General features: G+C 33.0%; 1 protein-coding gene across 8 annotated transcripts; it reads right to left on the reverse strand.

The window, feature by feature from the left end:
- On the reverse strand, positions 1 to 26,113 carry LOC140672646 (uncharacterized). Of its 8 annotated transcripts, XM_072904955.1 has the most exons (13): positions 26,042 to 26,113; positions 24,401 to 25,026; positions 23,626 to 23,821; positions 22,256 to 22,420; positions 13,440 to 13,561; positions 13,178 to 13,303; positions 11,802 to 12,156; positions 11,091 to 11,262; positions 10,880 to 10,979; positions 10,542 to 10,716; positions 9,909 to 10,052; positions 8,456 to 8,698; positions 1 to 7,569 (listed from the first exon to the last, which is right to left on the reverse strand). In XM_072904955.1, exons 2-13 carry the CDS (start codon positions 24,776 to 24,778, stop codon positions 3,179 to 3,181), a joined length of 6,567 nt encoding a protein of 2,188 aa, XP_072761056.1. In that variant the 5' UTR covers positions 24,779 to 25,026; positions 26,042 to 26,113; the 3' UTR covers positions 1 to 3,178. The 8 variants fall into 8 exon arrangements, with proteins under 8 accessions (XP_072761056.1, XP_072761055.1, XP_072761062.1 ...); XM_072904954.1 differs by lacking the exon at positions 26,042 to 26,113 and having other exon boundaries at positions 24,401 to 25,512; XM_072904961.1 differs by lacking the exons at positions 22,256 to 22,420; positions 23,626 to 23,821; positions 24,401 to 25,026; positions 26,042 to 26,113 and adding exons at positions 13,849 to 13,905; positions 15,353 to 15,569; positions 17,794 to 18,351.
- Between the last annotated feature and the right edge of the window lie 1,460 nt (positions 26,114 to 27,573).

The raw sequence follows: 27,573 nt of genomic DNA on the forward strand, positions 1-27,573 counted from the left end.
TTTTATTCACTTTCTCAATATATTTATTTAGTTTCTTTATCGATAACGACTTATCACTCTATGCAATTCAAATATACAGTCTTATATCTGGCATGTGACTCGCACTGTGTATATACAATAATTTTCTCAAAACATCACATAACAATATTACACACGCGCTCTTAATTTTTAAATATATTCCTTCTTTTGTTCTTAAATGAGACTTACGTAAGATTTGCATTCTATCGACAATCGCTACGCGATACCTTCATCCACGTTACGCGTATTCATCTGCCACAAGTTATAATCGATCTCGGTATCTTGATCCAGTAGAAAAACGCTACTCGTCCCTATATGTTGCATCGTATGTTTCGGTAAATATCGAAAAACACTTTACATCGAGAAGCTTAAATAACATTATGAACTGAATTAAGAATACATATTGTCGAGCAGTTTTATTTCCGTTTAAACTTTTAACAAAGTGAACCTAATTTCTCCGGCTGAGAGTGCAGAATATTGACGCTGACAGTTCATAACATTAACAGTAGTGTTAACGGTGCGGTTTTATCCACTAATTTATTTACTCGGTAGTATTATTAACTATTCTCTTATTTAAGCTATCTTTATATTTATACGTGCCGTCGCTTTTCTTTTCCAGCACTTTTACGAATACTTTCCATATTTCACAGGCATCTGAAACTACTTTCGGATTTTGTGAATTTAATCGTACAACGTGATAACCGAATGGTAACAACCGAAGCGAAGTTAATACAATAATTTTTATGTTACTTAAGTTTAGGTGTATAACGTATTTTGTTAATACGTATATTGACCATTGAGAAGAGATATTTAAGTACTTTACATAATTTATATGATACGCGTTAATATAAATCAAATAAAATATTACACATAGGATATAAAAATTAAAAATAAAACTTCCATAATTTTTTTTTTTTTTTTTTTTTTTTTTGCTGGAAGTTCTTTTTATCAACAATTTCATACATTTTTTTTCTTTACCAATAATTTTCTTATATCGCAATTGACAAGCATTAGTGGGCGAAGTGGACGTGAAAAATGTATGAGCTTTCGTACAAGATAGTACATCTTTGGGAAATCGATAACGAGTGAGTTTTTATATCATATGTGTGATTTTTTAGGTAATTTCTGATTAATGATGTATGCATATATAATATATATAACCGCCATTAAATTTAACTGAGATTTTAGCATTATTGTTTTTTAATGTAATATATATATATATAAAATAATTTAAAATATATATAAATTTTTTGTTAAATTACTAGAAAGAGAGAGAAAGTTAATTAAAATAATATATATTTAATTTAACAATTGAATCATATAATTTTTATGTTAACATGTTAATATTATGTATATTATCGTTCTCTAAACTATCACAGATGATTGAAATATTCTAGTAGGCTAACCATAAGCTGTGGTGAATACCAGGTTGGTGTGTAAATTGTAAAGGGATGAATTACAACGATCTCTCTTTGCATACTGTAAATTACAAAAGCATTTTCCCTATGTTCAAGTAGGCTGTTAACCAAGTAATTAAATATCTCGATAAAAAACGTTCAAATCGTTGCGGTAAAATAGAAAACTGTCTCGTGCGAGTTCCTTAATGCAATTAACTTTGTCATATATATATATATATATATATATATATATATATATATATATATATATATAGAATTCAAGCCATTTTTGTGAGCAAGGATTTAAATTCGTAGCAACAGGTTCACGTTTAAATCGCAGCCCGTTTAAGCAATCTGATTTTCAATATTACACGCGATAATATGAATATTTCTTATTATAGAAACATCTAAAAATACTAAGTACTTTTTATATCTTTTTTTAATAAAAGATTCTGAGAAGAAAAGAGAAAGAGAGAGAAGGAGAGAGAGAACCTTGTCAAGTCATTTGTGTGTAACGCATAGTCAGTAGGTGAAATTATATATATGTATATATAATACATAATTTCTTCATCTTCATTACATTTAATTTATAGTGCATAATTTGCTTATAGAACTATATGAAATTTATCATATGAATCATATGATATGGATCCATATGATAAATTTGCCCAAACATACGAACAAATTAAGCTTTATATTGATAACTTATAAATTTATATCGTATATCGCTTTTTCAAAACAAAAAAAATTATATATGTATGTATATCTATAGATACTTATTCGTTTGTCTAGCAATAAAAATTAGCAGTGGTATAAGAGCATGTGAGAAAGACATTTCGTAAAATTCTCTGAATTAAGCATATTAACTTAAGCTGTGAGAATTTTGCGATTGGTTTGGAAGGCATCTCTCGTAGGAAATTTTGACAGTTCAAAACTGGAGGGAATCGAAGGCATTTAATTATATATTTCACGATTGCATTATGTGAGCCTTGCTGTAGCATTTCTTTAGAACTTTTTTTTTAACAACAGTCTGAATAAATACCATTATTCGAATATCTGTGAAGCGCACATCAATGATAGTATGAAGGACCAAAAGAGCGAGAGATACATGCGGCTGAATATGGAGATTGAATTTATCATTAATCTGCTTTATCCGAATTTGCTATTTCGTAATCGCGTCAATAACGCACGACGTATTATTTCAGCAATATTCCCAATTTTAATTGCATTCATGGAGATATTATTTCGCACTTGTCGCGATTATGATACAACGCGCGCGCAATATCTGCGTATTAATTTTTATATTATTAACGATTATTGATTTTTGCCACGTCTGATTTTCCTCAAAAGAAATTTGTGTGCCACTTAAAAAAAAAATTATTTGTAATTCGGAATTATACATCTGATCTCGAGCACTGAAAAACTTCTTACACTACTTTACTTTATTTAATCATCATCTTATAATTACGTTACAACTAATCAAGCTTACATCATTTAATTTGTTTAACGGTGGTGTCGGGCATTATGATTTAGGAATGCTTAGGCGACAATTTTTTTTAGGCCCACTTTGTTAAATTCGGAAAATCGATACGCGACTCACTGAAACGCATCAGGTATGCTTCGTTTTGCGTAAAGTATATAAGAATGTGTCGACACACGATTGACTAGCGAACATAAATATCTTTTTTCGTAATAGCGTACCAGCTCACGTGTGAACTTTCGCGTCGGTCGAAAGCTCTGTTGCTTCGACAAATCACTGAGCACTACGATTTTTTCAGTTGATCGAAGTCGGAGCTCTTTGGCGAATATAGACCCAACTTCAGCGTCAATTCTTTAGGTTTTCTCGTATTATTTCTAACGGGAAATGGACTGAAATGTGTCTTCGGACTCGGAGTGGTATCAATGTTCTCGTCGTTTTTATTCACATTTTCCCCTATGTTACCGAGGCTTAACGTCGACTTCTTGTAACAATTCGATCCTTGACTCGTTAAATCTTCATACTTGCTGACGTTTATTTTGCTCGGGGATTCCGGATGCGACACAGGCCTTTTCGCTTCATTTGACAGACTTGGTGATAATTGCGGTGTATAATGATTTGGACTAGAAGAGAAATATTGATCTCTGTATTGGCGACTAGGGGATAATACATTATAGTCGCAGTGTCTTGTTGACAAATATGAACCAATGTCCGGCTCCGTCTCTACCGTAACGTATGGTAACGTGCCTAATGGTTTGTCGTGGTCTGTGTTTCTGACGTGAGAATATTCCTTCGGCGATAAGCTACTGTACTTATGACGTAAAAAGTCCGACTTATTGCTAGAATAGTCGATATTCTCGATATCCAAGCATTTTTCTTCTTTATTGATACATTTAGTCGGCGTTTTATTATTACCTGTATCGTAATAAGAACTTGCTGCGTTTAAAGAAAACGTTGGTTTGTCATCCTGAACGGTCGCATATTCACCACCAGTCGGCTTCGGCGACTCATCATCGTATCTCACACGAAACTCCAAAGATTCTTTAGATAATATCGGACTCTTTAGAGGCAGATCATAGGTATTGATGGAAGTGATTCTTGGCTTGAGATCCATGTACTCGAACGTATCATCTGGTTTGTCGTACGCGATGTAAGGATTATCCCGCGGCGACGACCTGCTTGGAAAGTCAAAGCTCTTGTAAGGCTCGTAAGTTTTCTTGAGCGATGTAATATCGAACGGGCTTGTTTTTGACACGTATCTCGCGGGCGATACTTCCGGATAAGGCAAGGTGTCGGAAATGTACGTAATGGGAGACAATCGTTTCGGCGATATTTTCAGAGGCGTTTCCGACAGAATTTGCGTGGTCGAGATCTTGTTGAGTTTCTCTAGCTCTCTGTAGATATCTATATCGCTTTTGGGCGACATGCTCTTCTCATATTTCAATGTCGCGAACGGGAACTTTTCGGACTGTATTAAAGCTTCGTGCGCTGATTCTAAGTCGCTTCTGGTCTCGATGGAATCGTTAGAGGATTTGTAAGAGAATACGTTCGTCGAAATGCTAGTGAGATCGAGGCTCTCCATTTCGCTTATGTTTTGGCTAGAGGAGGCTTTCTCCAAATTAATCAAGCTTGGTGGAGATTCCTCCTCGTAGTTCGCAAGCAGTTTAGAGAGTTCTTCGTTTATCTTATGATCTATGAATGCCTCTCGTGTGTTTAAATATTCATTCGATATGATCTCGTCTACGGCAAAATGATCGACTTGTTCCGTTTCATCGATGAGAGAAAGTTTTGATAATTCTTCATTGATTTTTGCGTCGAATTCCGATACACTGGTAGCACTCATATTGTCAAAGTCTTTGAAATTTATCCGAGCTAATTCCTCGTTTATTTCATGCTCGTTTAATCCCATTTTTTCGAGAATCGGACTGAATATCTTGGAAATTTCCTCATTTATTGGACTGATAGTGATCTCTTTGGATATCTCTTCCAAATCTGGTAGACGTTTCTTTGCTTGACAAGCTAATATCTTGTGCAATATTGCCGAGTTTTCTTGAATAATTTTTAACGCCCTGTCACTACTTCTGCGTCCGTTGTCGCCCTTCTTACGCGGCTTTACCTTCGTCCACACACCGACTTTCGATTCTCTGCCGTCGTCCGTATCATTGTTATTCTTGTTGCATGCTATACTCTTCAGTATACTATCGCTGTTCTCGTCAATGTTGATTTTAGGATACACTATGTAAGATTTCCTACTCTCGCTTGTTATACTTATATCCGGGATTTCTAGTCGCCGTTTTGAAAAGCCGCTCGCTGAATTGCTGAAAGTATCTTGCCGTCTTGCCTCTAAACTTTTCATATCCTCCCAGATATCACTTGACTTCTTTGTTAGCAGATTAGTATCGGAGCCATCGTTAAGAGCCTTTGCTTCCAGATGCTTCATATCTTCCAGGATATCGCTAGATCTTTTCTTCGCCATAGTTGTGCTGAATTCATCGGTCGAGATCGAAGACTTCAAATCGGTATATCTCCTCTCCAGGCTGCTAGAGCTCCTCTCAGTTAGTCGTGATCGGTCTCTACGTCTGTAATTGTAATTCAGATAATGCTTGTCAAACTTCTCATACGGTAATTGAGGCACTATATCCTTTTCAGAGAGCGGATCGTCCGCATTGTCATCAGTGAAATCTCCGCACTTGCGATGCGACTCGTCGTCGATCGATTCGTAAGAGCTCAAATCAGCTTTACTCTTTTCTCTCGATGTGTAACTCGCATCCATCTCTGTGTTCAAGTCAAATTGCGGTCTAACGAACAGATCGTTTCTCTCAGAGACTCTCTCGGATATTTCGCTTCCTTTAATTTCGATTGATTTTGTCGAGATATCTAGTTTTGCTTGATATCCAGAGAACTTGTTCGAATCCTTCGAGTTGATTGACTTTTGATCGGGTGACGTTTCGGCACTGTCTTCACTTCTTCGTTTGTATGGCGACGGCGTTTTCTGATTAGGATTCGCGATAGGATAAAACGGCGAGGTAGCGGTGCTCAAATCGAGTGGCGAATCCGTCACGTTATCCTGACCTCGTTTATTATAGTTTGAGGTATACTTTATGGAATTGGCACTTATAGGCGATTGCAGATCGGAACTGAATGACCTCTCGGAAGACTTAATTTTACTCGGGCTATACGAATCGCTAGAGCTGCTGATCACCAATTTCGGACTCGCCTCGGATTTATTTCTCAAAGAATCCGTACTGATTGGAGTTGAAGGACTTGATTTTTCGTACGACATTTTCTTCGTGATTGCTCTTGAATTATCGTGCACGATATCCGAGCCTACAGAATGAAGTACGAGAGTCTTTGAATCTGAGCTGATAGACGAACAAGCCGATTTGTCTATTGTGAAGTCACGAGAGTCCGATCTGATTGGTGTTCTTGGACTTACTGTCAAACTCGAAGGCTTCGAATCGGGACCCATTGTCTCTCCAGAGCTAAATGACTTCGTACTCTCGGGAGATTTCGGGCTTTTCTTCAAATCGGAATACGATTTAATTTGCTGCTTGTCGCTAAAAGCATCTTTCTTTAAACTCGCTTCAGAACTTGTCAGATTTTCCGAGTTTACTGTAACGTTATATATTTCAGGTGATAATTTCGTTAATTTGTCATCCATCGTTATCGGAGAAATTGGAAGATGACCTACAACGTATCTCTTGGAATAAAAAGCTCGTGACTCTGTCGCGACATCCAAAATTTTGTTACTCGCAACATCCGTATCATTTGAATCGTTATTGCTTTCAGTATCCAGATAAACTCTACTGGAAAATCTCAAAGTAGATTCGAAAGGTTTGTCGTTCGTGTCTAAAGGCGCGATAAATTTATCGTAATTTCTATCTAAAGGGATACTTGTTGTTTGTTCTTTGGAATTATCTCGCAATATATTCGCAGTGAATTCCATAATGTCCGTCTTAAGGTCTGTATCACTGCTAGTCTGAACAATTTCTTCTTTTTCTTCTACATCTTTCAGTCGATCTGTTTTGTGCATTAGAATATCATCCATCTTCTCCTCGACGATATTAGATTTGAGATCTAAATAATCGTAATTCACAGTCTTCAATGACGAACTCGTCACATCCTCGCTCGGCGTATAATCGACAAAATCCTGCGGCTTGGATTCCGTTTTACTCGCTTCCGATCTCTTGATCGAAATTGAATAATCCCTCGTCAACAATAGTTCGTTGTCGTCGTTGTCGCGCACGTTAAATGTCTGAGGAACTGTCGTGTTATTGTCATCCTCCGCTGAGAGTCTTCGTATTTGATCGGTGATCTTGGCGATTGAAATTTGAGTCAAGGACGGGGATTTATCGCTGCGTTCGATTTCGATAATCGGATCTGTCTGTGGTTCCTCGACTATCATCGACTCGCTCTTAATATACGAACGCGCAGGTGTGCTCGCCGAGGTCGATGAACCTTCGACGCAAGCATGCTTTTCGTCATCCGTAGGCATGACGTAAGAATCGGATGCTGACGTAAGCTCCTCACTATCGACGTCGCTCAGACGATCCGGTTCATCGCACAACTCCGTTGACGTGCTGTCACTATCGCTGTCAGCGGTACACCGACTGGGCGATGTCACAGATGACGTTTCTGGAGGCGATTGTAAAAATGCTGTACCAATAGCATCGGCATCTGTAACATAAAATATACAATATTAATAAATTGTTTACAATAATATGAAAATAACAGTTAATCTCAAAAATGAAGATAGCAATTAACGTTATAAATGATAATTATTAATCAAAGACATAATATATTCTAGAAATATTATATTTGTTATAATTCTTATATATTAATCTTGACTCGTGTTCAGAAGAAAATAATTCGCAGAACGACGACTAGGCAAGAGTGAGCACAGAACTGGATGTTGACCTCATCTGCCACACCTGCGTCAATACTAATACTTGCTAATATTGAGCGTGAAATAACGGGTTGATTATATAGAGAATTGAAGATTCGACGGTTGATAAACGGTGCTGTATGACCAATCTTACTACAGGTAGATAATAGTTCTACCTTACTTTCTGCTGGTCACACTTGCCGTGAGTAGGTATAGTAAATGCTATCGTAGATTTAATACAAATGTAATTATTCTCATAATATTGTGATATTTATAATATATAGTTGAGCTGTGCTTATTTTCATAAATTAAAATCAGTTTAAATTAAAATAATATATGCACAAACTGTTTATTCAATTATTAAAGACGCGTTTTTGCAATTATTGATTTATTACATTTTTAAATAATATTAATCGCATGTTTTTTGAAAAATTAATTTGTTAATTAGTATTTATACTTTTATAATTATTTATCCATTTATATCACGTTATACGTTAACCATTAAATGCTTTCTATGCATATTTACAAGAAGTAAAACTCACACTACTTTTTACAAACATCTCATGTGTTTTTACGCTAAAAATATTTTTAAAATATTTTTAAATCTTGCTCTCTTTCGTTTTTCAAAAATTGTTTTTTATCTCAATGATTTTTTGACGATCAATTACATGCACTTACCACCAGCGTCGCCGGCTCTTTGTTTCGGCCTTTTTGCATCTTTCCAATGAAGCGTAACACCTTGTCTCTCTCTGCGACTTTTTGGGCTATGAAGAGCCGTCGGCCGTAACTTCGATGTGGCAGTGGCAGACGGCAGGCTCAATGGTCGATTTTTTCCACTTACGAGGGCATTTTTGCCCACTAATAGATGATTCATGGCTGTAGAAGTGGGTGTAGGTACCATGGTCTGTCTTGCGCACGCGGCTGTGGCAGAATATAAGGAATTAGTTAGATATCAGTAGTACTTATTTTTCTATCAGATAACATTAATTGAGATTAAAATCCTAATAAAATATTTTTAAACTATAAATACATTGTATCTCTTCTTCGTTGCATAAAATGACATTTTTTCATGGCATTGCATTTCGATATTACGTTTTCTCTTAACTGTTACATCTGTTTTGAAAAAAAGAAGATATTATATAACAGAGCAGAAAACTTATAGAATGTATGTTACTGTTTTCATACTTTTATTTTACACATTTATTATAAAATATAATTTCATAATATTTTAATTAGTTACATCTTTTTTCTATAATAAAGTGTTAGGATTAATTAGAGCGTTATAAAAATATTGTTATTTTTTATAAATTTTATTACATTAATTTTATTATTATATTATTATATTTTTTAAAATATATTTCCAATGGATCTATTTTCAAATTTTACTTTGAAAAACATTTTGTGTACTTTGAAAACTTCGATTTTGCTTCAAAGTTTATCAATGCCAATTAAACATTATTTATCATATAAATTTTATTGGCTCGTCAAAAAGCTACACGAAGTGGCTACTTCAAGTTGAAGTGGCTCAAGCAGGATTGCAAACCACGCTTTCTTCGTGATAGGTCACAATATTTCGAAAGGTCAAGATGTTGTTATCATATATTCTCATCCGGATGGAAATATGATGATAGTATCCAACCGTAAACGCGCGTGAACATGAATTCGGTTTCATTCATGAATATGGAATGACTAAGCTACGGTGACAAGCAGAACGGTGGTAAGCACCATAGTTTATTGTATATATCGTGCTGTTTATAAAGCTTTTGTAATATGCAACGTCAAATGTGGTTGTTTCGATCGAAAGGTACAACGCGAGAAATGCATAATTCAATTTTCGCCAACGCTATATTCTGATAATTTCGAGTAATATTGACGTTGTAGTTAAATTAAATTAAATTAAGTTGCAATTTATTATTAATATTATATGCACGCATATTATGCATAGGTCATTGCGATTAGTTCAATATTAATAATACGTTCATACTTTTACGTTTGATCAAACAAAAACTTGTGCAATGCATAATTTTTACTACAAATTAATAAATATTACAAATTTCAAAACTATTTGTTATTCTTAGGAAATATTATAATTGAATCTCTTTTAGTTTTTATGTAACATCTATCTCATTACCAGAGAGTATTATGTGTGCTTGCCGCTGTCGTTCTCGCAGTTTTGCGTATTGCTGCTTCAACGTACTAATATCGAGAGCAAGACGGTCTCGATCACTGCTGGGTGCAATCGCTTGTAATGCTCCTATTGTCGAAGGTATACGATCTGGAATTGATCATTTCTTTTAATGAGAAGTAGATGTTTTAGAATGTAATATTTTAATTTTTCGTACTTTTTCTTGTGCATAATATGCTTGCTTGCAATTTAAAACAATAACTGTATTAATATATTCAAAATAATATTAACTCTAGAATTTAATTGGCATGTTATTCCTTAATTTTGAAAAATATTAATTATTAATATATATTAAAATAAAATAAAAATTAAAAATTAAGAGAAAAAAATTTTTATTTTTTTCAAATAGATTCGACATAAAAAAATCTATCATTTTTAATTATATGTACGAAAAAATTATATTTTAAAATATATGCGGAGATTTGTGAAAACTGATTTCAATGTATGTAACTATAGTACTGTGATGATTTTAGATGGAATAACTAGCACATTAGCTGTAAAAGCGATAAACATTGACGCTGTCGTGTTTTTGATTTTAACATCGTTAAGCTATCTACGGGATTTATTAACGATAAACACCTTTTTTTATACGTTGAGCCATGTTGAACATGGCAGCCGTTACAGCCACTCTCTCATCCTCTTCCGCTTCGCTGTCATCGTCATCGCTTAGCCTGCGCGCCCACGGGGTGATGTTGTATCGATGTTTGTCTCTCAAACTTGCCACACCTTGCAAGGGTCCCATGCTAACGATGTTCTGTCGAAACAATTTCAAAACAAATTATATTATTTACAACATGTCAGATATAACATACAACGTAATTGATAATCGATAATATAATCGCAAAAGTAGAAAAAGCTTACAATATTCCGTACTAGATTATATTATCATTATTAAAAATTATGCAATTACACTGCACCTTTATGAGGTTGTTTGTATCGGTGAATTCTAGCATCTCTCTCGTAAGTACTCCCATTATACTGTAGAACTCATCCGCTGATGTTACGGTCATTATGCGACTGCAGGAACAATTGATTATTTTATATATGTATCTCGTATAATTATTCCAGAATAGATTCGTCATTTTTATCACGTATATAATTTTGATCTAATTGGAATTTCAAACTTACTTTGAAAGGCCTTCCCAGATAGCGAGTGCCGTTCTAAGAAGTACTTCGTTACCTTCGAGAAATATCAGATCCCAAACACGAAGCACTGCTTCCTGCGGTAAGCAATGGCAGAAAAGTGTAAGGAACCATTGCATAGTGAACACATTCGTGAGCGGCGGTTCATAGCTATTTCCTGAAAAGCAAGATTATCTACTATTTATAACAATTAAGCAAAGTAAGATAACAGCAATAAAGTCAAATTAAATTAAATTATTTGGAGATTCTTGTCATTGCAATAAATTATAACTTTTATGATGTAACGGATTTTTGTTCAATTTATCTTTCACACAAAAACTATTTGCAAAACAAGCATCAATTAATTATTTTAAGTTAAAAATATTTTAAAAATCCCTTTATGAATATCTTGGAAATATTTTATATAAAGATAAAAAATCAATTTAAATTTAAATTAAATTACAACGTCTTATTCACAGATTAAATTTATTATTACAATATCACCCACAAACATTGTATAAACTTTTTATCAAGAGAGAGAAAGCATTTCACACGTCAGATATTCGTTCAATAGAGCTACGTATACTTCAACCTTTTCGACAATATTAGTATAATATGTAAGTATATCTCGCAGCGGGGCACTTTGTATTTTTTGTATTTTTTGCGCTTATTTGCATAGAAAATTTTGTCTCTGCTTGTTTTATCAGCCCGACTCACCCGTCGCCTTATCCTTCGCGTCGTTCTGAAGTGCCTCGAGATGCTTGGACAATTTTGGTAGCCTCGATCGTAGGAGATCCCGAAATACCGCCATGTCGATAGATAAGCCGCGCAAATTATCGGCGAAATAGCCCTCCGGTAGTACGCCTTCTATCAGATATATCATCACCTTTACGGACGAGGATTCCGCGCGGTCCATCACTTGCAGGACGAGAGCGGCCAAAACGTTTAGACCTTGGCAATAACCCACGGATTTGTTCCAACGAGCGAAACCGAGCAAAACTCGACGAAGCACCGCTTGATTATCCCGGCCGGCGGCGCCGCAGAACAGGCTGCAGCCTGTCCTGTGCAGATCCTGCGAATCGTAATGTCTTTAACGCCGATGAATTTAACTGAAGATGATTGCTTTCGAGCCTTGTCAAATGAGCAGCAGAAACTAATGTAATTTTTCAGCGAGGTCAATTTTCTATAATTTATCTCTCAGACTTTTGATTGAATTTTTTCGTAATGAGAATTCGTAAATGGATAAATAATTAATCTCACATCGTTAGTCTGATAACGGGTGAAGAAGGTTCGAAAAGCGAGTGAAATTGAAAATCTTAAGCTAAAATTAACATAGATAAACATTAATTACAAAAGCAACCGGTGATATTTACTCATTTTAGTGACAAACAATCCCTAGCAAATGGGCTTAATTTGATGTAATTAATAATAGCTAAAGCGCCGATTATTCTATAAATGTAGCATGAAGTTGATATAACCCGACGTGATCAAATAGATATCAGATTGCACAAGTATTTTTAGAATAGCGACTCACTTTAATTATGCACAATGTTCATTACTTGATTCTAATTGCGTAATGCAGCAATCAATTTGTAGCTCTTTTTATATTTCTTTCAATTTATTAAAACTTTTTGCGCTTCAGAGTTATGTTGGTAACCCGATGTCACATGCTAAGAATTGGAAAATGCATCAAAGTTAATGTACCGCTATTCTGGTAAATGAGGGAGAGATGCGTTCAGAGATAATTCACAGAATTAATCGGGTCGCCATCATTCATTCGAAGATAGCATGACAAACTGAGCGTGTCTGTCAGACAATATCATTAAGAGACAAAATACCGTTTTTATTGAAACTCACGGTATTTGCATAATCGAGTTTCATTAATTTGAATAATCTTTGGAAAATCTTATAAACGAAAGATGCGAAAAAATGTTATATTGGATGATTCAATAATACTAACGTTAACATTTGTCAAGATAGTGCAAAAGTAGAGAACTTTCGCATTCTAATAGAGATAATCATTTACGTCCAAGTTTTTACACGGATACGTCAACACGTCTGGCGAACTTGGCAATATCTTGTCGACTACCTACCTTCACGATTTGTATGCCGAGCTCTTCGTCGTCAGGATTACTCCACTCATTGAAACAGATCTTCTCAGCCTGCTTCCAATCTACGCCGTGTTTTTCCAGATGACGTTCCGCCAACGTTAACCATAACTAAAGAGATATCAATTTATTTTTTTCTTATCTATTTGTAGCAGCAGGTACTTTAAATTTTTTTTTTTTTTTACGTACTTTTCATGCTTTTAAAACGATATTTCATATATATGTACAATAGAAACAAATTGCTCACCCTTTTCCGAAACTCTGGTGGTATTCCTCCCTGTAGCTTGGCAACCATCTTCATGGCATCTAGCCATTGTGTAATTTCTCCCGGTTGCGGACTCAAACTGAATCTCATTTTCGTATCTTCAACTGAAATTAGAGATAAATTTCTAATACATTTTTTCCCTGGTATTATATAATAGTTTATTATTAAAATTTAAACACACAGTGTTCTTGAATTACTTTTTTCCACTAACAATAAGCCATCCGCATATTTTGTAGAGAAAATATTATTACATCTTACATCATACAACGCAAGCAAAAAAATTTATTTAAATCAAAAGTAAAAAAGCTTTATTCACAAAATGTAAATTCTCTTCTTGTATTTGATTCAGATAATTTAAGGATTTTACTGCCACAGTTATAATGATCATTACCGTCTTGTTCGATTGAATATGAACGACTGACGAAGTGGCGAAGTGAAGCTCGATCGCCTTTAACATTTAATGGAAGGGTCATCGCATAATCGTTCCCATGACAACCACGGTTGAAGGATTGCCGAGATAGTTTGAGTAGAAATAATCCTGTAGAAATTCGCAGGATACTAAACAGTTATTCATGCGTTCATACACCGGCAAAACTTCACGTGTGGCGGAACGTATATCGAGAAAGTATTCAATTTCCATGCGGACGGATCGGTGCAATATTACTTATTGTCATCTCGCAGCGTTTACGAACGAATGAGCGCGGCTTGATCACGATGGAATTCTATTAATGACTGAATAAACCACGTCAGATATACGCGCTGAAGTGTGAAATCAATATAATTTCTTCTATTGTAACAATTTGTATTTTATATTGTTTTTTTTTTTCTGCAATATCAATAGTATATCTAAATATCGCAGAAATATTTCGAGAATTTTTAAATTGCTACATACATTACTTTATATTTTTTACTCTATTTATCGTTAACCGCAAATTTTTGTACTCCTGGAAATCAAAATAAGAGTAAAAATATATTTGCTATGCGTTACTATATAGGTATAAAAAAAAAAACTAAATAAACTTTTTCTACTTTTTGCTCAAAATTTTTGCTGCAACATCGAGTCAAATGTATGTTCTAGCAATTCATGGTTGAAGTGGCTTGCAAAATTATAGGTAAAGATGGTTACATCGCTATAAATTTTACTACCACTATGAAGTAACATTAGAATACAAAGCGTGTCGAGTTGGTCACAAATTAAATTGTGCCATGCACTAAATTTTATGAATACTCTAACGTTGACAAACATAAAACGTTTTAACTTGAAATACGAATTGTGCTCCGTATGGAAATTGCGACAAATATGTACATATGTGTCTTGCTGTAGTTTATGTTGATGCTCTTATACAAATAAGTAGATTTGCTCCAAAATAATTTCATATGTAATAATTAATTAATATTCATAATAAAGATATGATTTTATCTTGTATTTCAACTAAACACTTTTTAATTAAGAACTTTTTAAAATAAAATTTTTCGTTTACGTAATACACTTCTTTATCCTTTTGAATTTTCACATAAAGTTATCATGCTTTTAGATTTACTTAACGACATGAAAAAAGCTTTTTTAATTACTTTATACTTTATGTTACATACTTAAAATAAATAAAAAGTCTTCAATATTTATGGGTGAAAGCAAAGCAGGTTAAGCTACATGATACTCTCTGTAGTATATTAAGTTAATATGTGTATATTAAGTTAATGTTATAGCACTCGGATGTGATATAGTGTACGCTCTTGCAGCAATACTTGACAGAATTTAATCTATCAACATTTAGCTTACAGACTAATGTGTATGTATATGATTTACAAAGCTAATTACATCCTATATACACGTGCAATATGAGGAGACATTAACATGCAAGATGGATTTACAGAAACTGAAACTGCCGTTTCACCTTCCAGCTCTTCGTATCTCGAGGCAGAGCCGGTAGCATACGCGGCACCGGACGCGAGGTTTTTGAGGGAGTTGAAAAATCCGTTCATTCTCCAATTAGAAGCGCCACTCTCTCTTCTTCATCTTTTCACTTTCATCTCTCCTGTCTTTTATTATACCGCGCCCACGATGCTCTCAACCGTTCTCGTGATTCATGATCGGTCTTCCGTCGGTTTATTCTAGCGATATTCTTTTTATTCGTAACGTATCGCGATACTCCTTTCGAACGTATGATATTTTTACTATAATTCTGAAAAGCCGATCGATCCGCTGACTTAATCGCGTGTAAAAATATCTACAATATATGAAATATTTAATATATGAAATATATGAAATATATGAAATATATACAATATCTAATATAAATATATAATGACTGTATTTAGCTAAAACGAATTTTAATTTTCGTGACATTAAATTAACGTGGCTATATGTGAGTTTATATTATTTTTAATATATTATTAAATTAAATTATGAAAGAGAAAGAGAGAGGGAGAGAAAAAGAGAGGCATACATAGTACTAGTTGCAATAATAATATCAATAATGAACAATAATAATTGCTGCCTAATTTAAACGTGATTTGATTATAATATAATTGGTAACAATGTTATTAAAGACTATATAATTAAGATAATATTAATATATAATATATTATTTAAACTTTAATATATTATACACAATATTACATATAACATAAAAATATATATTTTAATTATTATTTTTATCTAGCTTTATGTCGAATGAAATTCGTCTCTCTGGAAAATAGATAAATATGAAAATATTTCTTTTCACGTTGTTTCTATGCCGTATGTATACATCTGTACCACCTGTTACAAGCATCACAATATACTGCATTACATATTCATTTAATATATATGTCTGTATAGATGGTGGGAGTTTCCTTCATATAATCTTATTTCGAAAATATTTGCTTATTATACTGCATTAATTTTAAAATATATTTAATATATGTATTTATCATTTATATATAATATACTTAAAAGCTTTGTGCTAGTTTATTCGGGAAGTCGAGATAACCATGATAAGGGCGACAAAAGCCGATAACAAAATTGATTTTTACTTCACCCGCGATTGATGAAACCGATAAAATGCGAGTAATTAATCCGATCGCGACCGATCAATTACAATGCAATTAAGAAAATATATGCAATACTTAACTTAAATTTATATTCAGCCATTTAGCTTACATTCCTTTACTATGTAAAATTGTCAGACACATTTTAACTCATGATCAAATATTGAAAAATTATAATTAATTTACGAAAATCTGTAAGATTAATGAAAAAAGAAATGTTGAGTTTTTTAAGTTAAATCGCGATTTCTACGTTAATGTAAATGAGCCGCTTGTGCGTGCAACATAAGCGAAAGAGTGAGAAGCGTGCATGCTTCGAATCAGTCACAGTTGGCGTAACTGTGATATTTAACATTGAGTGACTTCCGTTTTGATGTGGCCTAAAAATGGATATTAAACCGAAATTCAGCAATTAGAATTTTTCATCATTGTACAATGCCATATTTATCAATTTGAAGCAAAACAAAGCACAAATTTTGGAAAACTTAATTTTATATGCCTACGGTTCCGGAAAAGATTGAGTGACTGCTGTTTTTTTTAACAGATTTAGTACTTTCTTGATGAAATTCCAGGAACTCGTGCCAATCAGTTTATATCTCACGAATATTTGATATCAGTCACACCAAATACAATCTGATCTTTATATACAAATATACATATATATAGCAAATAGGAAATTGAAGAAGAAAAAATACAAACAGAATATTGCTTTTTAAATGAAACAAATTATTTGTTCTAATTTTTATTGGACAACATTTAAAAAAAAAGAAACAATCTATGTACATAAACATAAAAAAGTAAAGCAATTTATAGTTAATTTCTGTACTTATTTTATGCTTTGTAATATAGCATAAAAATTTTAGAGATCAGAGTATATTTTCCTGCCAAACAATTTAATTTTGATTGTTCTATACGTTTTATTTTTTAGTTATTCTCTCTTTCTCTTTCTCTCTTTCTCTCTCTTTATATATATATATATATATATATATATATCTTTTTATTATTTCTCTTTTTTGGTTCCTTCGAAACGTAAATACAGATTGTTCTAGAAATCGAAATGAGCAATCTTATCGTTCGCACGAGATTGAGTAAATATACGACATACAAATTTTCCCATTAAATGCACGTATTTATGAAACGAGCGTGATTTAAACGTGCACTCTCTGATCGTTGTTTAAGTTGTATCAATCGCGGTCCATCGGTTGATCAAGAGAGTTGATTCACATACTTACTCGCGGCAGAGGACATTAAATAAACGCGGTTTTTTGACAGTTTGACCTAGCAAAAATACTACGCCGTTGAATCGTACCATCTTTATCACGAGAATCGACAGCGCGCTATCGGACGATTGTCGTCGTCGATTATGCAGCACAACACTATCTCGATATACATTGATACGCACACACTATGAAGCCACGAATGCACCACGAGCGAACGACCCCGACGTGCATGTCTGTTTCTCGCGCGACACGATTTTACGAAAGCACCGGAAACACGAAGGGGCACTTCGTGCACGCGTCTCTTAGCCGGTTGGCCGCGCACTCGACAATACACTCGATGGATCCGCAAAATTCGCGACGTCGGCGTCGCGACGACGCTCCGACAGCTGTCCCAAGTATCTGGAGGAGCGTCTTTGTACGACGAATGCGTCGAGTCAGCTGAACAGCAGTGGATAGATAGAGCGACATGCGCGCGCGCACAAACGACCCGCGGTATAACGACGAGACGAGGGGACGTTTGCTACGAGGGGTGGCTGCCTCCTCGTGGAATCCTGCAGTAGACACTACCGCTGTTATTCCACGAATCGCCGTTCCAACCCCGTGGCGAGAGTGGTGCCACTCCCGTCACCACGCACGCGCTTCGCACAGTTTCTCAACGTCGTGCATTCTTTCACCCCCATGCGTTTGATCGTTTCCAGAAGAATATGCTGTCTCTCTTTTTGATTCGGATACACTGAACATATTTCAAAAACTTTGAGAAAAATCTGAGTTTTTTTTAAATATATGTATATTGTGCGCAGGATAATTCACTTCCTTTTAAAAAAAGTCTACTCTCTCTTATAGAAGGGGCTCATTGAATTTTTAAAAGACAAAAAATTTGACTTATATAATCTCTATGTGCTTATGTGTATATTAAAAAAAAACAGTGTGTTATTTATAACTAATTTATTAGTTTTTTTATTCATTATAGTTTATCGATAATTAAAAATTGATAATATTAAACGATAAGCATTAAATGACATTTAAGAAATACGAATAAAGATTTTTGTTAAAAACAGAATGATTAATTTGGCTGACAGTTTGAATGAAATATCTAAAGCATTAAAATTCATCAAACACGTGCGCGCTCAGTTGTCATTTTAACAAGTAGAAAAGATTGATGTAACATACTCGCAGTAATTAATATATATTCACAGTTACACTCCGTTATAAATATCGACATACGATGTAGTGGGCGATGCATGGTTAATTAAATTTTTATTACGCTGAATAGTTCATCCGTAAAAAAAGATTAATGGCTACAAGCTTCGATTAAATGAAGCGTAACGCCAGTTTATCTAATATGTAGGCCCTCACGAAGAAGGATTATTAGATCAAGCGAGCATGAAGATTATATTTCAAGATTTCATATTATTATAGAAGCTTTATTATATATTCACGTTCATATGCAAAAGTACACATTTTTGCGGTCGATACAATATTATATTACATTTCTTAAAATGTAATATAATATTACATATGTTACTTAAAATTTTGAAGTAAACGGGGAAATGTAACGATTTTGTATGATAAAATTAATCATAATTGTAAATAAAAAATTCTTGACATAAAATCAACCATAAAAAAAGAGTTTGTACAGTTTTTATTTGAAAATCATTACTAACTTGTATTTTATATTTATCAATTTCTGAAAGAATAGAGTTCATTGTTAGACACGAGATAGTTTATTGATAAGAACATTTCGCAGGTTAAAGATTGACGTCTTCATTGATTTCACCTCTTTATAGGTCACTCAAAATAGTTAGCATTGTTACGAGAAATCGAAGGAGGTATGTATATCTGTTGAGTCAAGTATCTCTTTGATTGATATTTATGTAAATGTGAATGTAATTTTTACGCTTTTAAATAAAATAAACATTATATTTACATTTGTTTTTTTATCACTAATATAATATTTTTATTTTGTCAATGATATCGAAATACTTATAATGTGAATTCTGAATCGATAAATCGTCACAACGAAATGGTATGTTCGTGACATTGATTCAACCTAATTCGATCCGTGTATCGAGCTTCTGTTTATTAATAACATGCAGCTGCTAACCAGTAATCAACAGAATATAGATTTCAATAGACACTGATTATAGATAGAAGCCATAATTCTGCGCTTGAGATTACAATTCTTCGCTAAAACAATATAGTAGAGTGATACAAGAAATTTTAATATATATATTTTTTTATAATTATATTTTTAAGAAAAATTTGCAAACGTGTAATTAAATTGACGTAAGTAATAAAAAAGTTATGTCTCTTTACATTCTAAAATATACAATATATATATATACAAAAATATATTTTAGAATGTAAAGAGACATGATTTTTATATTACTTACGTCAATATTATGTTTTTGCAAATTTTTCTTAAAAATATAATTAAACGTAAATAATCTGAAAACTCTTAAAGGACTCATATTTACTTTTTTATTATATTATTTCAAATTTACTTTTTTGATTTTGCTACATATTTAAAAATTTTTATTATATAATATATAAAACTTGTTATTTAAATACTTATATCTAGCGTTATATTATGGAAAATGATTCAAGTAATCCGTAATAATCGTTTCAAACATCAGGAAGTTTCCGTATCGTGTAGTTCATTACATGCTCATTTGGTAGGAGGACGGAGGTGCTTCCGGCGTTACTGGGTTAATGGCACGGAAAGAAAGTTCGTAGATAATATTTGCGCGTTGGACCGAGGTATCGAATCTATCTTATTCGGTATAAAAATGGTAGGTTCAAAAATACGTGAGATCAATAAATCACGGATGAAAGCAGAGTGGCAGTAGAACGATCTAAAGAAACTGTAGTGAAGGTATCATTCGTTATAAATGATTCATCGATGTATAGATTCATTAAATATGATAAGGCTTTAAATGAGGTACGACTTGGATGTTTTTATTTCTTCTTTCTATCTCAAATATCAATAATAAAATTATTAAAAATTTCAAAAATATATATAATTTTTTACGTGATCAACTTAATTAAAAAAAAAATTATCAAACTATAATGACTATATATTTGCAATTTTGTTGATTATTATATAATATTGAACGTTTATTTTCGTTTACAAAATTGCAGTGCAATTCCAAAAAGCTTCTTTTTTGTCAAGTAGAATTGTAGACAAACACAGAATACAGTTAGGTATTTGTGCGAAGAGGGACGTGAAAATTCTCGCGAAAAGTTTACGACAATAATTGTTCCTTTACGACAAAATAAATGCGTCGTCTTGCGCGCCTTCTTCATCTCGAAAGTTCATCTTTGAAGTTCATCGCGCCGGCTGATTGCCGGTAACTCGCGCGGAGGACCGACACGAGAAAAGTTCCGCATATATCCTCCGCCGGCGGGAGCGCAACAGCACCGAAACTTTATCAATGACGCCACGTCGGAACTTGGTACGCGGAGCATGCGTGCCACGCTCCGACGGAGAGACGCGGCAAAGTCTAATTATTGATCACCGCATCGTCGCATATGAAAGCTCGTTTCTTCGCGACAACGGCAACTTGACGCCACGATTTCTTCGCGACGCCCAGACGGATCCGCGAGAAGAGTCTCGACAGCTGAGCCCCGGTATATATTACACCGGATTTTTCTAGCTTACATTTTTTGCACACTCGTCGTTAACAATGGTATGAATGTAATATGATGATGATGAGAGCAACACGCTGAAGAATTTCTGCGGCGTGTATTATGTCGCAAGGGAAAAATAGAGTTCAAATGAGAGGATAAAATGCTGCTTTAAAAATTAAATATCGATAATATTCTTAATCATATCTCTTAAGATTAAATTGAGACTTGATGAGAATCGCATATAAAAGATTCTGTGTTTTAAGTATACTCCGAATTCGCACTTATTCTAAGGAGTAAAGTTAAATACTGAAGTCTCTTTAATCTTCTAAACCTGAGATTACGTTTGTGTACTCTGGCCATATTTTTGTATTTTTTAACAGTTGTTAGGATATTTCCGATCCGAAACAGAATAAGTTTCTTTCCTTAGAACTACTATTTACGCTTCATAAATTTTTAATAGCAGACATCTTTGAGGGAACATCAAGGATCTTTCAACAATCTCAGAGAATATGTTGCGCCGAAAATTTTCAGACAGAATTATACTAACAATAAAGTTATGAGCAGACGGTTTCTTCTCTGCGTAATTAAAATATCTTGCGAAACAAGAAGCGAATAATTATATAAAGAAAGATATTTTATATCTCCTTTCGTTTACAAATGTTGATGATTTTTAAGACACATTAATAGAATAATGATAGAATCAGGTAAGTTAAAGATTAATATTGATAATAAATTGCTTAAATTATTTTTTAGAGTTTTTTTATATACTTTAAGAAATAAGTTTTTTATATATTTTATAAACGGGACGAGAAATTTTATGTTGTGAAATTTGTTAATTGTTGTTAAGTGCTCGCGATAAGCATTGCACATTAAAGGCTAAATGGTTTTCATGCATTAACGCAAAAAGAAATATTTACTTACATCGCTTAGAGCTGTGTGCTTGTAAATAAGCTGTAATTATATCGTACTGTTTATCACGTTTAACAGTAAGATAATCCTTTCGGCGCAGCTGACGGATAAGTAACCCGCCTGTGTGAATGATGTGGTCGTGTAGAGTTACCAGCAGGATCTGCAATTCATCCTTTCCTGTACATAAAATTATTCTCTTTAGTGTATAACATTATATTTATTTATTTTTAATATAAAATATTATTTTTATATATTTTTTCTTTTTCACGGATTAAAATTTTTAGCATTGCTGAACAAGCGCTAACGATTTAAAGGGTAACGAATTTAATAATTCGTGTTATTTTTGTTTTTATTTTTTTCTCGCAATCGTAAAAATCGTATAATGAGTTTTCATTTTCCTCGTCATTGTGTCGTCTAGCTGGAACGCAGTTAATTCGAAAATGCTGAAAGCGTGAGAAATACAAAAGCATGCATATTGTGAACGCATCAAACGACCGTACACGTTATATCGCGGCAACCGTTTGCATTATTCATAAAACCAAAGGTTGCACGGTATCTCGAAAAATCTTTGAAAGAAATTTGCAAGACCGACGATAATACCGTGAATAATAACGACATTACTAAAAAAAAAGAAAGAAGGAAGAAATGTGTAAGACATATCTCCTTTTTTCTCCTTCGTCATTATTATAATGTACGTGATCTATTCATCCTATAAAATATAATTTTATCGTAAAGTAAAAGCTTACATTGTAACTATTCGAGAGAAAGTCATTGTATCTGACTTAATTAAGAGAAACCATAAATGTTTGTTATATTATTTTATAGTAAATATATAATATTGACTTTTGATATATTATAATATCAAATAAACGAGGAAATCCTTCAATCGCGAATAAAAGATCAAAGAGCGTTACACATTTTTATTGTTCTAGAGTACATAATAAGGAGAGGTTTCTCGAGAAGCTTCTAATTTTGAGAAAATTCAATGCCTTTATCAAACTCGCATTTATAGACAGTATAATAGAAATCCATCAGATTTTTGATATTATTTACAAAAGACGTATTGTAAGTAATAAGATTTGTTCTACATTTCAGAAAAATCCAAATGCTACTTGTATTTTTTATATAAAACAATTTAATATATATATATATATATATATATATATATATATATATATTTATTTATTTAACGTATTACATAATGTAGTAACATTTAATTTTCTAGTAAGAAAACATTTTTATTCTATTACTGTGATATTTAATAAGATTTAGCTGGCAATAACGTTGCATTATCGAGTGTTTCAATCATCAAGATGCAAGCTTTCATGCGTGGCTATTTTTCTGCGACGCCCATTTATCCCGCTTATATTGAATTGTCTTACTTTTCAATAGCAGACGAGCTTTCTGCAGATATTGATGTTGCGGACGTGGTTTCAAGGATGATGCCGTTGATTCGCTTTCTGAACGTCCCCTGTCGCTCATCGGAATGCCATAAATGTCCAATAATAGTTGATCCACTAGTGAGGTAATCGCGATTTGTTTCTGTGGCGGCGAACAGCGCAAGGGTGACGGGTATACCTAAAATGTAACCATCTGATGTATTGGAAATGTTTCTTTTCGGGAAACAATAACGGAGAAGAAATTAATATAAAGTAGTACTGATAATGATATACATCAAAATTGAGAGGAACGAAAAGAAAAGTGACTTGTTCATTTTACAGTAATACTGTGACTATATTTACGACTTCCTAATGAAGCTATTATACCAAGTTTCATGTTATAAGTATATATATTTTAGCTTATACACATCTGGCTTATATTATCCTTCATATCTGTACGAGATAGAATTTTAAAGAGCGATAAAGAAAATATTAAAAAAAATTTAAGATATAGATATTTTACTATAAAATTCACGTGACAAATTCCATGTATTTAATAACATAAATAAATTTAGAAAACTTCTCCAGGAAGTCCAATCAATCTAAAGTAGATACACTTTCCACCTCCTACGACTTCGCATGCTACTACCTAAGTCAACATTCTGAAACTAGAACGAGTGGGTATATCTATTCTAAACTAAACCTATCTATATCGTTGACTTGCAGTCTCCCTGATGAGGATCAATTGATCTCGAGTCGCATTTTGCGAACCATTTACCTTGGGTCGTTTGGCAACTGTGTCGCGATTGTCAGCGTTCTCATAATTAAACGCGATCACGCTCGGCTCGTCTCCCATAGACTTGCTGCGCTTTTGCCAATACGATTTTGCGACAACGGCGTTTCCGGTCGACCGTTTGCTATTCAACTTCATGAAATCCGGTCCGTCCAGAGTCTGTTGTATCAGATTGCGTCTTCGTGCTCTTCTTTCCTCCGACGGAAAAGCGTAATCGTCTGGCTGGCAAACCGGATTCCGCGTCTGTTGAGTGACGTAGACCCGCTCGCCGAACACCCGCTCGTTCTCCACCGAGACGCATTTTACGCGATAACTGATTTCTGCGTATTTTCTTAGCGGTGTCACGTTGTAGCTCGTGATCATCGTTAAATTCTGGCGCGTTTCGTATATCGAAATGTGTATACGTATATCGATTCCACTGATCGCCACCGTCGTTCGAATCTCAAGTTTCCTGCATCGCCATCGTCACATTGGTCGAACTTTGCTGCACGTAAAGCGCATTCGATCAATCTGTCCGGTTGTACATTTGTTTCCCGCAAGTTTAACTCTCATGTAACAGAAAAGCAACTTGCAACGGCATGCTTAATGTCCTCGATCATCGATTTGTTATCCTATGGTATCTTGTATTAATTTATATTTACGATAACAAATCAGGTTATTGTTTAAATGTGACTTTTTATTTACTGAGAATTTATATTTTTAAGATTCTGTCATTATTTCAGCCATAGACTCAAGATTCTTCTGTTTGAAGTAATTTGCCATTATTTGATGATAAACATCATCAATCCATTTTTTTTGTAAATCTTTGTAAATGACAGTTATTACGCAATGCATTTGCATATCGAAAGATTCATATGAAGTGTGAACCTATTACATATTTGACAAAAATTCGTGAATACAGGAGTAATTGAATGTTGTTACATATATTACACACAATTGTGCAACCGCATATACTATTAGATAACCTTGGGAATGCCAGGATATGAGACAATATGAGAACAATGATAAATGATAATTTTCTTTATGCTATTTATTATTATTATATAATATTTATCATTGTTTTTTCCATATATATATATGTCGCCAAATTTGTTAGAAATTATTTAAGTAGCAAAAAAATATACCATATATATATTTTTGTAAATTAAAAAGATTAATCTCGATAACACTTACATTGTCAAATTGTGACAAATTTCTTCAAACATAATCTCGAGTCTGTGCATATGATAAAAATAAGATTTTCAAAGTACATTGCTTATATTTGTATGATACAAATATTATAGCATATGCGATAAAATATAACAAGAAGTCAAATACTATTGTAAGATTTATAATTTCCATTAAAGAGCCGTTATATTATATAATTTTAATGAACAGAGTAACTTTTTGCATTATTAAGAATAATTTATGATATATCATTTGTTTATTCTAGTTTTGACATAATTTACTTTTATTTTGATATGATGCTTAAAATATAGATACTACAGTTATAAAACACAGCACTAATTCGCACTTCACTATACGCAAAAGTTTTATTCACAATAAATTTTATTTTCTAAAAAATGTTTACAACTAATTTTTTTTTTTGCATAGATATTGTATTTTAAAAATAATAGACAGACATACTATAATATTGCAATTTGAAAACCTATATACATAGATGTGACTTTTTTTAGCAACTTCTTGTGCGTACAATATATTTCTTATCACAAGCTAATAATTCCCTTCTGGTAGCCAGACCACAACTGGAAGTGCTGGTAATGATAATCGTTCATTAAGTCTATACCTACACGCATGTTGTCGTCCGACTTAGTTAATGGAGGTGGAACTGAAAAAAACGGAGCGTATATCTTTATATATGTTTATTTGCATTGCACACATAACATGTATTGATAAATTAAACATCGTAATTTTTTTGACAGTTTTTTTAACGCTTTTATCTACCGTATAAAACTTTTAAAATGTTTATTCAGCAAATATAACATTGACTAGTTATTGTTTATTATTTTACCTGAAAGCATCAGAGTAAACAAATGTATTGTTACATAATCATAATCGTGATTTATCTTTTATTTTGCAAAAACAGTAGAATTTTCTGTTAAATTTAATTCTTTATAAATAGTGAAATTATTCTATATTTTGTGTTAATAATTATTTATATTAAAATTTTGGTCAATATTAAACCTAGTCGTTAATATTAACTTATAATGAAAGTTGGCTTAGATCAACTAGCTAAAAGATATCCTATACAAGAGACAATTCAGTAATATAGTTTAAGCGAGTAAAATATAGATCGAGGATGTTTGTTTCACACGAAGAAAAAATAAATGATTCACATATTATCACACTTTGCCTTAACGATAATTCACTGAATTTCACCGCTGATGTCCTCGAAGTGGTTAGAAAGATTTCCATTATCGGTGCGATAATATAACTGGCGCAGTGTATGTAACGTAAACTTTGCTTGAATTCAAAACATTGTCCGGTCACCTCATAGTCATTCACCTGGTAAGTCTGTTGACCCTAATCTGACAACTGTTAGAGGGGGCCCGTATCTATCGTTTTTACATAAATTTCCATTTTCGTGCTTGAAATTTAACTGCAAAAGTTTGAAAATATTTACCGCAATATATTGTATATGTAATCAATTTATTATATAATTAGAAAATGCGTAAAATATTACGACATATAATTTTATATACATTTAACAGAACCGTAATAATCTTTACGGATTAATTATATTTTATTGATTATTATAGATAAAAAGAATCTATTTTTATGCAAGAATACGAAATGTGATCATTTAAATTAATATTATATTAAAGTGTGAAAAGACATGTAATACTATATAGGACGTACAAATGTAAAACATACAATTATTTTTTAACAATACATGTAAAAATTTTACTTATTTTAAAATATTTAAAATACATAATACATGTAAAAAATTTAATATAATAATTTAATAATAATTTTTTAATTTTACGCAGATAATAAATTGCTATAAATTGCAAAATATTAATTTATCGAGAGAACATAAATGCACCACAGTTACTCGCACGTGCGTTTATGTTTGTACAATGTTGAAGGCTGTTAGTTACATAATAGCATTAGTAAGTATGTATACATCGTGTGTATGTATTGTTTAGCTTTAATTT

This window comes from Anoplolepis gracilipes, chromosome 13 (assembly GCF_047496725.1).
Source record: "Anoplolepis gracilipes chromosome 13, ASM4749672v1, whole genome shotgun sequence".
Taxonomy (NCBI): domain Eukaryota; kingdom Metazoa; phylum Arthropoda; class Insecta; order Hymenoptera; family Formicidae; genus Anoplolepis; species Anoplolepis gracilipes.

What these genes read in the sequence shown, in the direction of transcription:
- LOC140672646 (XM_072904955.1), bottom strand. Translation starts at nt 24,778, where the DNA reads ATGATCACGAGCTACAACGTGACACCGCTAAGAAAATACGCAGAAATC. An exon ending in ATCTGGGAAGGCCTTTCAAA is followed by an intron (nt 10,980 to 11,090) that starts GTAAGTTTGAAA and finishes TTGTTCCTGCAG; the next exon opens with TCGCATAATGACCGTAACAT. An exon ending in ATACAAACAACCTCATAAAG is followed by an intron (nt 10,717 to 10,879) that starts GTGCAGTGTAAT and finishes TTGTTTCGACAG; the next exon opens with AACATCGTTAGCATGGGACC.